The 15,519-nt window shown below is 33.2% G+C and overlaps 1 protein-coding gene across 4 annotated transcripts in view; it reads right to left on the bottom strand.

Annotated features, from left to right (window-relative positions):
• Positions 1–565: 565 nt before the first annotated feature.
• Positions 566–15,519, bottom strand: part of LOC110113289 (uncharacterized lipoprotein syc1174_c) — a 47,758-nt gene continuing 32,804 nt past the window's right edge. The window contains exons 6-7 of one of the 4 annotated variants that reach the window (XM_028697373.1): positions 5,078–5,251; positions 566–4,635 (exon numbers count right to left, since the gene is read on the bottom strand). In XM_028697373.1, coding sequence (XP_028553206.1) covers positions 4,444–4,635; positions 5,078–5,251 — 366 coding nt within the window. In that variant the 3' untranslated portion in view covers positions 566–4,443. The remainder of the gene's footprint in view (positions 4,636–5,077; positions 5,252–15,519) is intronic. The other 3 variants (XM_028697372.1, XM_020845797.2, XM_020845796.2) reach the window with 3 other exon arrangements.

The following is a 15,519-nucleotide window of genomic DNA, read 5'->3' as shown; positions in this document are numbered from 1 at the left end:
ACAAGTTGCCAATTGAAGGTGCACTTTGGACATTTGGTGTCCAAAGAGAGGTTGTCATCCACATAATTTAGGCTAAGTCAATGGAGGAAGGGGACTTAGATTTAAATTCCAAACCTAAAGGATTCATTGGTTTTGCATTCCAATGAATGAGTCATTTGATAAACTCCTTACAACTTTAGAGTTAAAGGAGGGAGATGTAACTTTGGAGTTACAAGATTTCATAAATGCTCTTTGAATACTTGGTATTCAAGGGGAAGATCATTCACTTGATTGAAGCCAAATGAATCGAGATAAATGCTCGTTTGTTGATTTTATGGGTTACACATAAAGGAGGTAGCTTAGGATTTGGCCCTAAGCTCCAAATAATTCACGTAATGATATGCTTGGAGGCTAAAAAGAAGCTCCAAAAGTGAGGTAAACGAAGGAGGTGATTTGTAATTTTTAAATCACAAATCAAGAGGCAACCATCAAGTTTTAGACTTGATAATGCAAGATCATTTAGCTTAGGCAAATGAGATAGGGTAGGAATTCATTCATTGATCTTTGTGTTTCAAACGAATGAAAGAGAGATATAGTTAGATTTTTGGCTCTAAGCTACAAGATTTTCATATAAAGATAGGTTGGAATTTTAGAGAATTCCAAATCATCATGTATGAAGGGAGAAACGTTCATTTGCTAACTTTGTGTTGTTAGCAAATTGAATGGGAGCTTAGGATTTGTTTCCTAAAATCTTGATTCATGCACTAATAATTGGGATTTAGAGAACACCCCAACTACTAAGTATGAGGGACATGTACATAAGGAAGAGAACTTCCCACTCTCCTACAAATGTTTTGGATTTGCTTGAAAGAGGGAAGGCTAACTTCCTAAAGCGTTGGGAGGTTTTCCCAAATCAAATTTGATATGATTTTGGGGATTTGGAAGTTTCTAGGAAAATCCTAAAGATCCGTTTTGGCAAGATCTAGGAGAAACCTAAAAGTAGACATGTGATGGTTTGTACCTCCTAGGTTAGGGCTAGGATTCACACAATCTCACATTTGGAGCCTTGAGGATGTTCCAAAATGTCCAAAATGAAGGGCGATGGACAAATGTTTGTTGATCTTGATCAATAAACAAAATGCCACGAACCTAGGATTTTGGTCCTAAGTCAAAAAGTTTCATGTAATAAAGTGTTTGGAGCCTTGAGGTGCTCCAAACCACTATGCATAGAGAAGGAAAGATTTTGTTAGAAAACTCCCAACTCATTGAAACAATCTCAAAATCAATTTTGGCATGATTTGAGATGTTGGATAGGGTGGACTTTCCCATACTACCTTTCTACAAAGACAACACATGGTGTCATCTAAGAAACCTAAAGACATAGGATGGAATGTCATTAGAAATCCTATGGATAGGCTCTAAGAATTAGTTTTCTAGAGTCTAAGGGAAGCCTAAGAGAGAAGGCTTTCGATTGTCTTTTCGAAAGCTTCACCAAGTGCCTAAGTTATGTGTTAACACCCTTGATCCATCAACTTACAAACTACAATAAACATGTCCAACAAACTTCCAATATATAATGGGGTGCAATCTATAAGCTCCTTGAAGCCATAGACCACTCCATCTTTGCTTTGCAAGCATCCATAAGTTTGGTGGACACATTCATGGTTTTGCAAATTGTAGGTACAAGGACCATAGCCATTGACATAAGGCGAACATTCAAAAGGCAATAACTCACATAAGCTCAATTTAGCATTTAGGAAGCGCATAAAAAAAGAGAAATTTCACTTCGTCTCCCTAAATTTAGAGAAGTTCAAGGATGTCTTCCAATCAACCTTTTAGTTGTAGGATTTGTAACATGAGTCAAAAATGCAAATGGACAATCCCACAACTTTATAAAAAAAGAATGATTGAAATACATGCTTGAACATCTAGTAAATCTAGAGGTAATTGTGTATGTCATGGCGGTGCAACCCTATCACATGTATATGCTAGTTTTGTCATAACATGCAAGTTTTAGGGGTATGTTAACGCATGCCACACTTAGATAAGAGACTCCACGCTCCTACATTTCATTCGACATCGAATAAGCCACTAAACCTAAGATTTGGTCGTAGGTAAGGGCATTAACTATGACATGAATGATATAACATGCAAAAATGGGGACATTGAACACCAATTCGATGCCCCACCACCTTGCCTCCATCCTTTTAGCTCTCATATGAGGGCAAATCATGAAAAATCACTTGATTTTCATGATTTAAACAAGTGGACAGCGGGGATAGGGTTTTAGGAGAGCGAAAATTGAAGTTTCTAAGGACCTAAGGCTTGGGGGCGTCAACCACACAACAATTGGCCTTGGGGGACCCTAGGTTTCACTAAGTTTCAAAGATATACCTCTCCCGGGTTGTCCTAGCGCTCCTACCCAAGTTCCGGCTCGCTGTCCAAGCTCCGAAGTCGCTGTCCAAGTCGCTCCGAGAGGTGGATTTGCTATCCAAAGCACTCCGGACAGCAGATTTCACTGTTTGAAGGCTCCCGGAAGTTGTTGTTTGCTGACCAAACTGATTTGAAGGCTCCAAACTGCTGTTTGGAGAGTTTCGAAGCCTTCCCTTACTGTTTGGAAGCTCCAAATAGCTTCCAACTCGCCTCGAGATCGCTGGAGACGAAGAAAGAAGGGAGTAGAAGCGTTCTACAGCAAGAATACACCAAACCCACCAAATCTGGAGGAAGTGGGAGGCTTTGGAGCAAACCTGGAGGCCGGCGACTCCGAGAGATGTGGCAAACGGGAGGAGACCGACGCCTGGAAGGCTTAGCCGAAGCCTTGGACGGGGTCGGAGGGAAAGTTCACGTACGGGAAGAGGGTTTCCGCCCCTTTCTCCCGCTCTCCGTCACTCTCTCTATCGCTCTCTTTCTCTGGGTCGCGGGACGGGCGAATGAAAACCACAGGGGGAGCCGAATGCCGCTCCCCCTCACTCTATCCACTCTCTTAGGGACGCACGCACAGAGCGGGTAGCCGCCCGTTCCGTCACATCTCTCCGCCTCGTAGCGAGAAACGAGAGAAAAAAATCTACTCGAGTAGATTTTCTGCCCATTAGATTTGAAATTGGGTGGGATTTGGGATCCAATCTCAGCCCTATATCAAGAAATATGATTAGGGAAATCAAATCAGCTATGATCTCATTAGTTAGGGCTGAACTTGAGCCTAAATTGGACTCAACTCAAATCAATTTGGGTCCGAGCGGGTCCGATCAGTTTAATTTTATGAAATTAAACCTGAATCGGCGCCGAATTGCGTCAAATCGCGTCGAATTGGGCTCGACGACGCTCGACGGGGTTTGATTGGGTTTGATTTGATTTTAATTAAATTAAATTGGGTTTAATTTAATTAAATTGAGGCTAAATTTGGATCAATTTTGCCTTGACGATGATCGATTGGGTTGATCGAGAGCGATCGAGCCTAGTCGGGCTCGATCAAGGTCGAGTCGATGCGAAAATATTCGTCAACAAATCTAATGATTAATAAAAAATAGAAATTTATTATTTATTAAATTTCATATCATTCATTCAAACACTTACAATATGGCATATTATCAAATATCAAACTCATCTACAATAACAACATCAAGCCTTTAACCCACTACGTGGGGTCAAATCCAGACTAATACAATAACTAATTAATTCTATAATCCCAAATTAGATTATATCCCTCTCTAGACATTGCATTACTAGAAGTTCCATGTGTTTTGATATCAAACATAATTCTCCAAATCTCAATAGGTAACTCTCATGAATCTAAAGTTTTATCTTTAAGCATCTTTTAGAACAACTCCATTTCGCTTATGCCTCATAAATCAATTCTCATGTTATGAATCAAATTTTCATAGATAACAACCTCATTGTTCAAAAGCCTATAGATGTCTCTGCTAAAGTAGAATGGGCAATCCCATGCATTAGAACCAGTAAATACATGATTTCAAAAGGAATTAATGTACGTGCAGTGATACCATCATCTTAGAGCGGTTGCTTCTGTGATTCAAACCAATGTCCTCCCAATTACAGATAATGCAATCTAACCAACATGCTTGCTCTTTAACAGAAACAATATGAATACTCTGATCTCGTAACTAGAATTGCTCCTTTAAAAATATGCTGGCAAAAATAATGTTTATGACTTAGGAAAATTTTAATGCTTCACGTTTTGTCATTCCTGGATTGTGCCACAAACCAAAATCATGATCAAGCAACAGTTAAAAACAAATATTCTTAGAGGCATTGAAAAAAGAATGTTTTTGGATTTTAAAATATGGCATTCAGAATACGTACAGAAGTTTATCTTCAAATATATGAATTGAACTTATTCCATCTTTCTGTTAAACGTATAAATTCAAAGGCAATTCTATTCATGCATTGGAAGGACAAAAGGCTCGAGAATCAGAAATTAACTTTTATCTCCTTGATTCAATAGGGTCAATATGTTAACGCATAGTGTGAAAACACTAAAATTATTTCTCTACTGACCTCTTCCGCAGCAGACCTTGGGGACAGTGATGAGCAGAGAGGAGCAGGTAATATTGCAGGTGCATGAGCACAAGGGATCTGAAACCTTTCCACAATAAGATGGCTAATAACTGCCTCAACTCCAGCCAATGAGTCTATGCCCTGCAGAATTGTATAACTCATATGTGAAAATAGATTTAGGCCAAAGAAAAGATGCCTTCCTAATAGATTGTATAACTCATTGCTTAAAACAAACCTACATTTTTCACCTAAAACCTGCTCTAGTTATTTCATGATTCCATTGGAATTTCGCAATGAAAAAGATGCCTTCCTTTTATTTGTCGACTTTTTAAGTTATTTCAAAAGATTGGTGGAGACTGAAGCTCTCGAGGGAACTAAAAATAAAAATTAGTAAAACGTTACAGTTATAAATTATTATTCTAGTATTATCAATTCCACTTTAACAAGTATAGTTTAGGTCGTTCATCAATGTTAGCATCAGATCATGAGAATTGAAGAATAAGGTTACAGAGTGTTTGATTACTTCTTTAGTAAGAATCAGAAAAAATACTTAATGAAAACTAAAATCGCTGTTGAAAATTACCTTTCCTTGTCGATAATCATCCATTTCTTCTAAATCATCTGGGAAACGCCCAACAACAGCCACTGCATTTACATGTGACTGACTAACTAACACATCGACTGCCCTTAGTAATGAATCAGGGTTCTTAATCCTCCCCGTTGACTGCCCAGTCTTGAGGTTGATCCATTTCTCAACCTACGGAGAAATGAGAGATTTTTAGTGTTCTCTTCCAAACGAAGTTGGTAAAGTTTCAAAACAACTCATTTTTCTTTGATTTGAAGTGAGGTTACAGGATTAAAGATTCAAAGTTCAATTTCTGCACAGATCTTGCTGCAAAGTTGTACAATGCAATCGCTTGACAGAAAAGAAATAACCTTCAAGTAGTTTAATGATTGATAGATTTTGGAATCTTCTAGAAATGTGTAAAATGCACGATGGACAGAGATTCCCATATAATAAAAAGTACATTCAACATATATTTAAAACATTGTGCTACGACAGATGTTTATTATTTGTTAAATGAAATAGAATCCTAAGCTTATAGAGAATAACACATGACCTTATGTAGAACAATAAAGTGTGTCACCATTCATGAAACTCCTAACTGAGGGGTTAGGGGAAGGTTGATGTATAGGCCTCATCACTACATTTTTAGAGAGGTGGTTTTCATGACTTGTACCCATGATATCTAGATCAATGATTGCCAGATCAAAATGAAAACTACAAAATCATTGATCCACCCGCCCTCACGAATGTAGAATGATGTAAAAAGCAAATACGCATTTGATAACTTCAATCTATTCAATGTGCCATCACTTTCATTTAGTTTATTTGGATGGATAGAAATTATGCAAAATACAGGAATATTCCTATGAATCATAAAAGAATTACTGCTAGAACCATGGAAAAAATAGTTGGTCTACATAAAACAAATTTCATAAAAAACAATCAATTTCGGGGCATTAAATTTGTTGCTAAAAAGTTAGGCATGACTCTAATTGGCAATCTTTTGGATAATTATCCCAAACTTATTTTTTGGCATATCCAAAAGAAAAAATTATCAAAACTAACACAAATGGTTCTATTTCAAATCCTAAATGCGGGCGTGATGGAATTATGCGAGACAACAAAGGTACTTTCCTACTTTCTTTTGCTGGCCCTCTTCATTCTTGTACCATTATTTATGCTGAAGTCATGACTATTTATCATGCACTCACATTTTACATTACTAAAATTTTCTTAAGAATATGGATTGAGGTAGATGCTAGTTTAGTCCTTCACTTACTTACTTCTGATAATTTAGATAAGTCTGATTCATTTTACTTGTTGAAAAATATTAAAAAATTACTTTCTCAATTGAATTACTCTATTACTCATAATTGGAGAGATAGGAATTCATGTGCTGATTTTTTAGCTAAAATGGGTGCTGATTTACTTGAATTTACTACATTCTCAAACTTAAATATTCCCTTTCTCTTGAGAGGTTTAATAAATTTGGATAAAAAAGTTTTGCCTTATTTTAGAAAATGAGCTTATGCTTTGGAAGTATTTTGTTTTCAATATCATTCTGCTTATTCATTTTCCAACTTTCATTTCCTACCTTTTATGGTTATATATCTTTGCCTTTGGGAGTTTCTTTCCTTTTGGTTGGAGGAGGTCACAATGGTTGATTTGGTTGAGCTTATGGTGAAGGCGTTAAGTCATGGTTTAATGGTTGGTGTTGAGGTCCATTGGTTTTTTTGTCTCTTTAGATCTTTATGCAGGTTGTTTTTTGAAAAAGGCCTGGATTGGATTTAATGAAGTTTTGGAGCTTTAGCATCTGACCCTTTCCTGAAGGCTTTTTTGGATTGTGGCTTTCTATTTAGTTGTACTATTTCATTGAAATTTTTTTGTGTACTATAGACAAGAATCTATTACTCTTTAGATTTTATTGATGTAGCTCTTTGAGCTTTTATAGAGCTTTGGATCCCTCCTAAGGATCTTGTACTCACCTGTTTTTATGATATAAATTTCCACCTTTTAAAAAAAAGGTGCTTGAAAGGGGTTCTATAGTTCTAAAAAATGCATGAGTTTAAACCACGTATTTGGATATGAATATTCCATAATTATAATTAGAACGAATTCATTAATGATATTTAACAGTTTTAAAGCATTATTCTTGAGAACTAGGTATTATCAAATTTTTTATCCCGCTATATTATATATCATGAACTCATGCTTTGTCAATAAAATGAATGAGCTAAGGATTTTGAATCCAAATTCATCTATGAGAAACACCAAAACCATACTATGAAAAGTAACAAGACAAATAGAAAAAAAAATTGAGAAACAAAAAGAATCTTAAGAAAGAAGTAATGAGATTTCACTATATTATGAAAAGTACAATACTTGAATACAAATGACTTGGTGTCCTTTGTTCTTCCCCTGACCCCATATTTATAGGTTTAGGTCAAGATTTGACAATATATGGAAAGGCTAATGCTGTTAAATATTTAATTACTTTAATTTCAAATACTCAATTAATTAACTACAGCTCAAATTCTCCTCCACCGTCTCACATTGAAGACTTCATCACCACCTAAAACCAAATGTTGTTCAAGCTATTTTGAGATATAGATTATGTATTATTTTTAATTTCTTATTATATATTAGATTTGTTTCTTATTTGAGTAGCTAATGTGAGGCCCATAAATCGGACTGAGCCTTGTATATGTACAAAAACACAAGTAATAGCTAATCAATTAGTTTACAATCTCCAACTTCTTTCATCTTCATCTTTATGGTAGTAGAGAGGGAAGAAGATGTTCATTGTGACCTCCCTTATCCTCGATTCTTGTCATTTGCATTAGTCTCGACCTCTCATGTCCTCGCTTGTCTTGTTTTTGTTCGTTTCTTTCACAACTCAACCCGGAGACTCGAATTAATGAGGCGGGAACAGACAATCAAAGGGTCAGTACAGTTCTTTCAATAATATAAAACACTTAATAAACTAACATCCAATATATACAACTGAAGAACCACAAACAAATTTTCTAATTTAAAGATATATTAAACTAATTTACTTCTTGCCATTTGATCAACTTCTTTTATAGATTAACTCTTCTCTTTCAGTCATTTAATTCACATAAGATTTATGTGACATTTAAATTTAACAATTTGAGTTCTCATAATAAACTTAGTGGGTAATTATAGCTTATAATATAGCAATTTGTTTTTTTAATATAGCATTTAAACACACATAAAAACAATAATGTTCCTTTGTTGATCTTTTCCATTAACATAAACATTTAATATAAATATAGATTTTCAAATATCTTTATTCCTTTTTTTCATTTCATTTAGTTCTTTCCTCTTTTCATTTATTACAGGTGCACCGCCAAAATTTTGTACCAACGAAGATACAATCATTTACATTTTTATTTCAATTTCATTTTTCATTTAACGTGCTCAAGTATGTTGTGTCCTCAGCCAATACCATAAGAGGGCGAACTCCTATATTTGCATGCATACATTTTTTCCTTCTTTTAATACTTTCATTTACATATTATGAATTATTTTATTCATTTCACTTTCTTTTGTATGTAATTTAATTAATACGTGCACTTTTCTTTTCACATACACACGCGCGCGCGCGCGCACACACACACACTTTAATAAATAAATACGAATGAACATCTAATATATATATATATATATTACATTGCACATTTAATTGCTAAACTTTTATCATTTTGGAACATAATGAACACTTAAACTTTAATAAATAAATAGGAATGATATTATATTTAAAACTGAAATGAAAAACAAAATAATGTAATTGCTATGTAATAAACATAATCATCTGTTTTACTTCTTTCTTGATTAAATCTTTTTCAAACTTTCACAGTTTCTAAATGGCCTATTTAATATAACACCTAGGGTCACATACATAATTACATAAATTTGTATTGTTATCTTACAACTAACTTTAACTAATTTCAAATAAATTTTCAATGAATATATATATATATATATAACTTTACTGAAACACTCCTTAAGATCTCTTATTGACTACAATACTTTATTTCAGTTCAACAATTTAAATCCTACAATGTTTCAAATGATATTCATTTGCTTTGAATATACCATTTAAATAACATTAAATATTTCTAAATTATCACAACATTGCTATAATTTTATAATCTACACTTAATCTCTAAAATAAAAAAATTAACTATCAATAAATGACATTAATTACCTCAATTTATCTCTCTCTTCAATGAATCAAAACTTTCACCATCAAAATTTATCACAAAATTTTGATTCACCAAAATATAATTATTAAATTTCTTCCTTTTACCATAAAAAAAATTTACTTACTTTTCACCAATAATAAGAGAGTTGAACATTCTTCTTTGCTGCATTCTACTCAAAACCAACTAAACAAAGCCTATCTTATGAAATAAATTACATCAATGGACTGTTAATTTTTATATATGATTGAAAGTTAATTATTCTTAAATTAAAAATTACCACGATAACGTTCTTTTCTCTTCTTCCATCCTCAACCAATTTCATTTCTTTGCCGTTAAATAAAACATTGTTCTCTTCTTAGGTTAACATTACAAAATAATTTGGAAAAAAATGAAAATTTTCATGAACATTCCTTCTCCTTCTTCTTCTTCCTATTTGTTAGCAATTTTCCCTAACTTATGTCTTTCTCTCATGTAATTTTACAGGATTGAGCGAAATGAATTTTTCTTACATAAGGAGTCGCATATTTTTACTTCCGAACGAATCGTTTTGCACGATTACATTTGTTCAATCGATCCCGCAATCGCTAGCTCGTTCACTCGCACATCCCTCTTGCTGTGCGATCCTACTCGCTGGTTTTGGAGGATGGAATCTGTGGCGTCAGCCCATAGGGTTTCTAGTTTTTCTATTAGGGTCAGTTCAACAGAACCGTCCAAGCCGATTCTAACAGTTTCAGCCTCCCGCATCTTTGATCATTCCACTCAAGTCTAACCTGGTGAACATTAGACCTTTGATTCATCCCTTATGCAATTCATGTTCATTCCACTACGGATAGGATCCTTGGGTTCATCCCAACCTCGTCGTTCATGGATGTTCTGACGTTCAATGCATCCTCATGCTTGCTCCCACTTATGACAGTATGTCTAGAACATCTAGGATAACACTGTAGCCTAAATTGGGATGTCATCCCACTCAGCAGCCTTAAAATAATCATCTCACCAAGATTGCCTCCATCAAGTCGAACGATCAAAATTTTCTACAATGGTCTCAATCAACATGGATGTACCTCAGAGGGAGAGGCAAGATCAACTAGAACTCAAGAGAGACTAAGATGGTCAATGCGGACAATCCAATCTATTCCACTTAGGGTACAATAAATTTTATGCTAATGACATGTTAGTCAATTTGATGACCTAGGAGATGAGTGGCAACTACTTTTGCTATTTAATGGAAAAGGATTTGTGGGACAATATGTCACAAATGTATTTACATCTTATGAATCAATCTCAAGCTTATGATTTAACCATACAAATACTAGAAATTTGTCAAGATGAGAATTCAGGTAACTAAATATTTCATTTCTCCAACTTTGATCATTTCCAAAGATTAAATATTTGATAAATATTTCACTTTGATAATTTCCTCTTTAGGCTTTCATTTATAAAATTGATTTTAAGTTGATTCAATCTGTTTGGAATTCACAAAAATCAAATATGTGATAATTTTTTTTTTTTAAATCATATAAAATATTAGCCAAAATTTCAATGAAAAGATATAAACCACTATCATAATCAAAAAAATTCTCAAATGATAAATCCTTGGGATATAATTAACTATGGGATTGCCCTTATGTAGAACTTGTACTCCAAAATAAAATAAGCCCTATTTAATCAAATATATTGACTAGAAAATTACTATAATTAAATAAAAAATATATGCTTTGTTATTGAGTCCATGGCAAAATATTTTTATCCTCCAAGATAATATATTATTCTTCATGTCATACTCAACAACAAAATATTTGAATCCAATGAAGATGGCAAAAAATCTACAAATAATTCCAGAAGCACAAGTCAGTCGCAATTTATTTCAAAATAAGCATATAGGAGAAGATAAATTTATATAGTAATTATCATGGGAAACTTCGTCATAAACATGGAACATGCCATAAGTTACATAGCAAATCAATCAAAAGTAGAAAAAATAAAACCAGTGGATAAATCACTCCTACGACAAATAAGGTGAATCATCTCCATTTAGCGAGATGTAGTTAAACTATCTTCTTAAACTGTTAAATCCAATTCATTATTAAATACTCCTATCGATTATGTGGCATAAATGGGTAACACTAATTTGGTACTTTCATTGTTGAGGAAGCCAATGTCACAGCCCGGCCCGGATACTCGAATTAACGAGACGGGAATGAAAAGTCGAACGGTGGAAACAATTCATTCCATTTCATAAGCAAATTAACATACAACTTCTCAGTACAACTGAAGAGCCACTATTACAAAATCTTCTATCAAACTACCCATTAAATATTCCAGATACTTAACATTATCATAAATTATAAATTACCTGCTTGCATTTGTGCGCCGTCTTCTGTAGACATATTCCTCTTCTCCTTCAACTATTTCTATTTCTCTGGAGACTTACCTGAAATTATTAATTTAATGGGTTGAGTTTACGATATAAACTCAATGGCTAACCTTTCAATATGAATAACAATTAAACATGTATAAAATACAATGCATATTACATTTGATATACGTATAGTCATATAACATTTAATATGTGCATTTTCATTTGATTTTATTCATTCATTTATAAATTTCATATCATATACTTTTCATAATAATTCAACATTTATTCTTTTTCCAATTCAATTAGTACAGGAGAATCATCTAAATATATAGTTAAAGCTACAAACTTTTCTATTTAAATTTAATGTGCATAGGTACGTTGCTTACCCAGTCAATATCATACGGAAGTGAACTACTATAATTTGCATGTATATCATTTTTCTTTTTTCATTCATTCTCTTTAATTCATTTATGCTGCTATAAGTTATCATATATTTCTTTATTCTCTAATTGTATTCTTATATGTTATCTAAATAGTTTCCAACTTCATTTTCTATTTCCTTTATATGTATTTTCTTTGCATGTATTTTCTTTCACATATTTATATACTTTCATATTCTTATAATATTTTAATTATTTTCAACTATAACAATTTATATTTCAATTTCTATCATCATCCATGCATTTGAATACATCACCTTACTAATGATAGTTTCCAAAATAAGTCATAAGAGGTAAAATAATTATATAAAATACTCCTTTCATAATGAAAATAAAATACAATAATAAAAATTTGTAATCACCCACTTTGAATTTTTTGACTTCAACTACTTTCAAACCTTCAACTATTGCGATGATCTTCCTTAAAACAATCTCTAAATTCACATACAACATATTATTATCATCTTTCAATCTTCACTATTCCCATATAAATTCTACTTAAATAAATTTTTACCTCTAATCTCCTTTATTCACTATTGAACCATCAAAGCAATGCTAACCTGAACGGAATTCTTCAATTTCTTCAATCAGAAAAAATAAGATTATAAATTCATACCTAAATCAAACTTAATTTAATAATTCACTTACTCTTTATTTCACTTTAAGAAGAAAAGAATTACCGAATTCTTTTCACGTTCTAGCAAATAACATGTTTAAGTCTTTTATTACATAATGTTAATGAGCTTTCATATTAAATTTAGATTCAAGATTTTCATATTTTAAATGAATGATTTTTTATTCACAATTGTTCTCTTTACGCATATGATTGACTGAACACAAAATATATTCATATTTTAAATGAATGATTTTTTATTCACAATTGTTCTCTTTACGCATATGATTGACTGAACACAAAATATAAATTATAATATGAGAATGTGCATGATGATGCGGAGTGCCCAAATGATAAAAGAGCTGAAAAAGCTTAAATGGTAAAGGAAACTCGTTAGAGCCAATGATAAAGAAATGACCAAATAATATGAAAATATGTACCTAATTAGTACAGAATTTATGGGCACCTCCGAGATGCATGATATAATAGACATTATGCATAATATGGTTTATATATGTTTATCTACGAAATATGAAAGTTAATATTTGAGGAAAAATATTAAGTGAAAGGTTTATGATTGAGGAAAGTTTTAGAAAATATTTCTTATAAGTAATGTTATGAAGTTGTGCGAGTTTGACTGTCGTTTAATATTTTATTATGAAATGATGCTTTCTTTTGATTCATGCAAATTTTTATGAAAAATAAGAATACCTGCTAAGCGAGTAAGCTCACACCTGCTTGTGGGATTCTTTTTTAGGAGAACCATCTAGAAAATAATGGTGTTCATGTTCCGTTATAAATGAGTTAAATGAAATTGTTATGTTTTATGTTATGGTGTTTTCCGTACGACTGTCTTCTCCTGCCCCGTTAATTCGGGCTAGCCAGGTCAGATCGTGATATATTTTACGGCAAAATCACTCGGTTTAGAGGGCCTCAAGTCATAACGTTTATCCTGCAGTGCCATTTGGCGGCAAAACTGCCGGTTAGATGACACATACCACGCCGTTATTGGCAGGAGGTTCTTTGAGAATAAATCCTAGTGATATTTTTAACTAGTCAATAGCTCTATGTGACTTGAAGTAAATTTTAAATTTATCCACCTCGGCAAACTATTGCGAAGAGTTGATGTATTTTGTTTTAAGTGTTTTATGGTTAGATTTCAGTTTTAAATATCTGGGATCTCAGATGATTTTTGATATTTGGATAACATTTTGAATTATTTGGAATAAATCCCTCCGGTTGAGATTTGCATTCAACACGACCAACATCGGGGTGTTTGGGGTCATTTAAAAATATTTATGTTTTGAACCTTGCCGACTCTGTCGAGTTGTTGATAGAGGATCGGGTTTCATAGGCTTTATGCATTTATTAGTAAATTCTCCTGATTATAGGCCTTGAAGGACTAATATAAATGTATTAGAATAAATATATTGATCGCCACAACCATATATTTATCCAATGATTCGAACCCTATCGACTCCTATTGACTCATATAGAATGATCGGATTTCATAGTTTTATGCCTTCATTAGTGAATTCTCTTGATTATAGGCTTTGAAAGCCTAATATGACATGTTAAACGTACAACAGGACTTTTACCACTACCCACAAATGTCTGCATTTACCACTGCTCTCTTATACTCACATGCGGTGAACTTCTCACAACACTGTGTAGGCACTTTACATTTTCTGCATATTCTTTACTTTTGGTTTGCAGAAGCTCAGTGTATTTATTGACAGTTAAATAGTGGTTGATCGTAGGAGCGTCCTAATATTCATTGCATATTGCATTGAACATGTTGGCAAGGGATCTTGTTGTTTGTGAGCAGATTGTATTTGCAAGTTCTTCATCATCTATAAGAGAGGCTCTACTTACTAGGAGCTTGTTTCATTCACGCCATTAAGTTCCTTTACATGAACTTGTGGATCCACTGATGTGGACACTTGAGGCATCATGTTACTCATGTGTTGAATGAAAGTTCTTTATTGTAGCAATGAACATATTGTCATACTACAGATTCTCTCGTTCATGAGTTTTATATATGTGTTCATTTACATCTCAATTGAGGTGACAATTTCTCAATATTCCATTCACAATATTGCGTTGTCGTAAATTTGAAACTCTTTACAACTCATTCATTTCAATTATACTCGAACTCAAGTTAGGTTCAAGTTCAAATTAGGTTCATGCTCATTGCATTATTCGTCTGAGCTCGAGTCTAAGCATGACACATTCAAGTCCAAATCCAAGTATTCTTGTTCATTTCTAAAACTTGCTCATTTGAGCCAAGTTCACAAATCCTTGTTATCATGGCTTTGTAATCAAACTATCCTTCACACTTGCATATAGGTTGATTGTGCGAGTTCGTTGTCTTCAAAGATGATTCACAAAGGTAATTTGCAATCTATATGATGGACTTGATATTGAATTCATCCATCTCTTCATCCCAATTAAGTTGATCACCACAAGTTCCTTATATATTCCTTTGCATTTAGTTTTGGATCATTGTTGACAAGATTAGCATTATTACTTCTTGATACGCTAGGAGGATTCATGTGTTTTCTTGAAGTTAAGTCATTGTCTATTGCAATTCGGAGACAATAATTATATGTAGATTGCATCAATCGTCATTATTTGTAGGTGTTACATTGTATTCATCACCCACCAACTTCTCTTATTTGCAGAAAGCATGATTTGTTTGCAATCAAATGATGATTGAATTCGTATGAAGACCTCATGCTACGAGTTCCCTATTTTGTTGATTGTTACTTGAATGATTTGGATTCATCACTTAATGTTTATATTTTTGTTGT

This window comes from Dendrobium catenatum, unplaced genomic scaffold (genome assembly GCF_001605985.2).
Source record: "Dendrobium catenatum unplaced genomic scaffold, ASM160598v2 fragScaff_scaffold_920, whole genome shotgun sequence".
Lineage (NCBI taxonomy): Eukaryota > Viridiplantae > Streptophyta > Magnoliopsida > Asparagales > Orchidaceae > Dendrobium > Dendrobium catenatum.
This window is presented reverse-complemented; position numbering and strand designations above follow the sequence as displayed.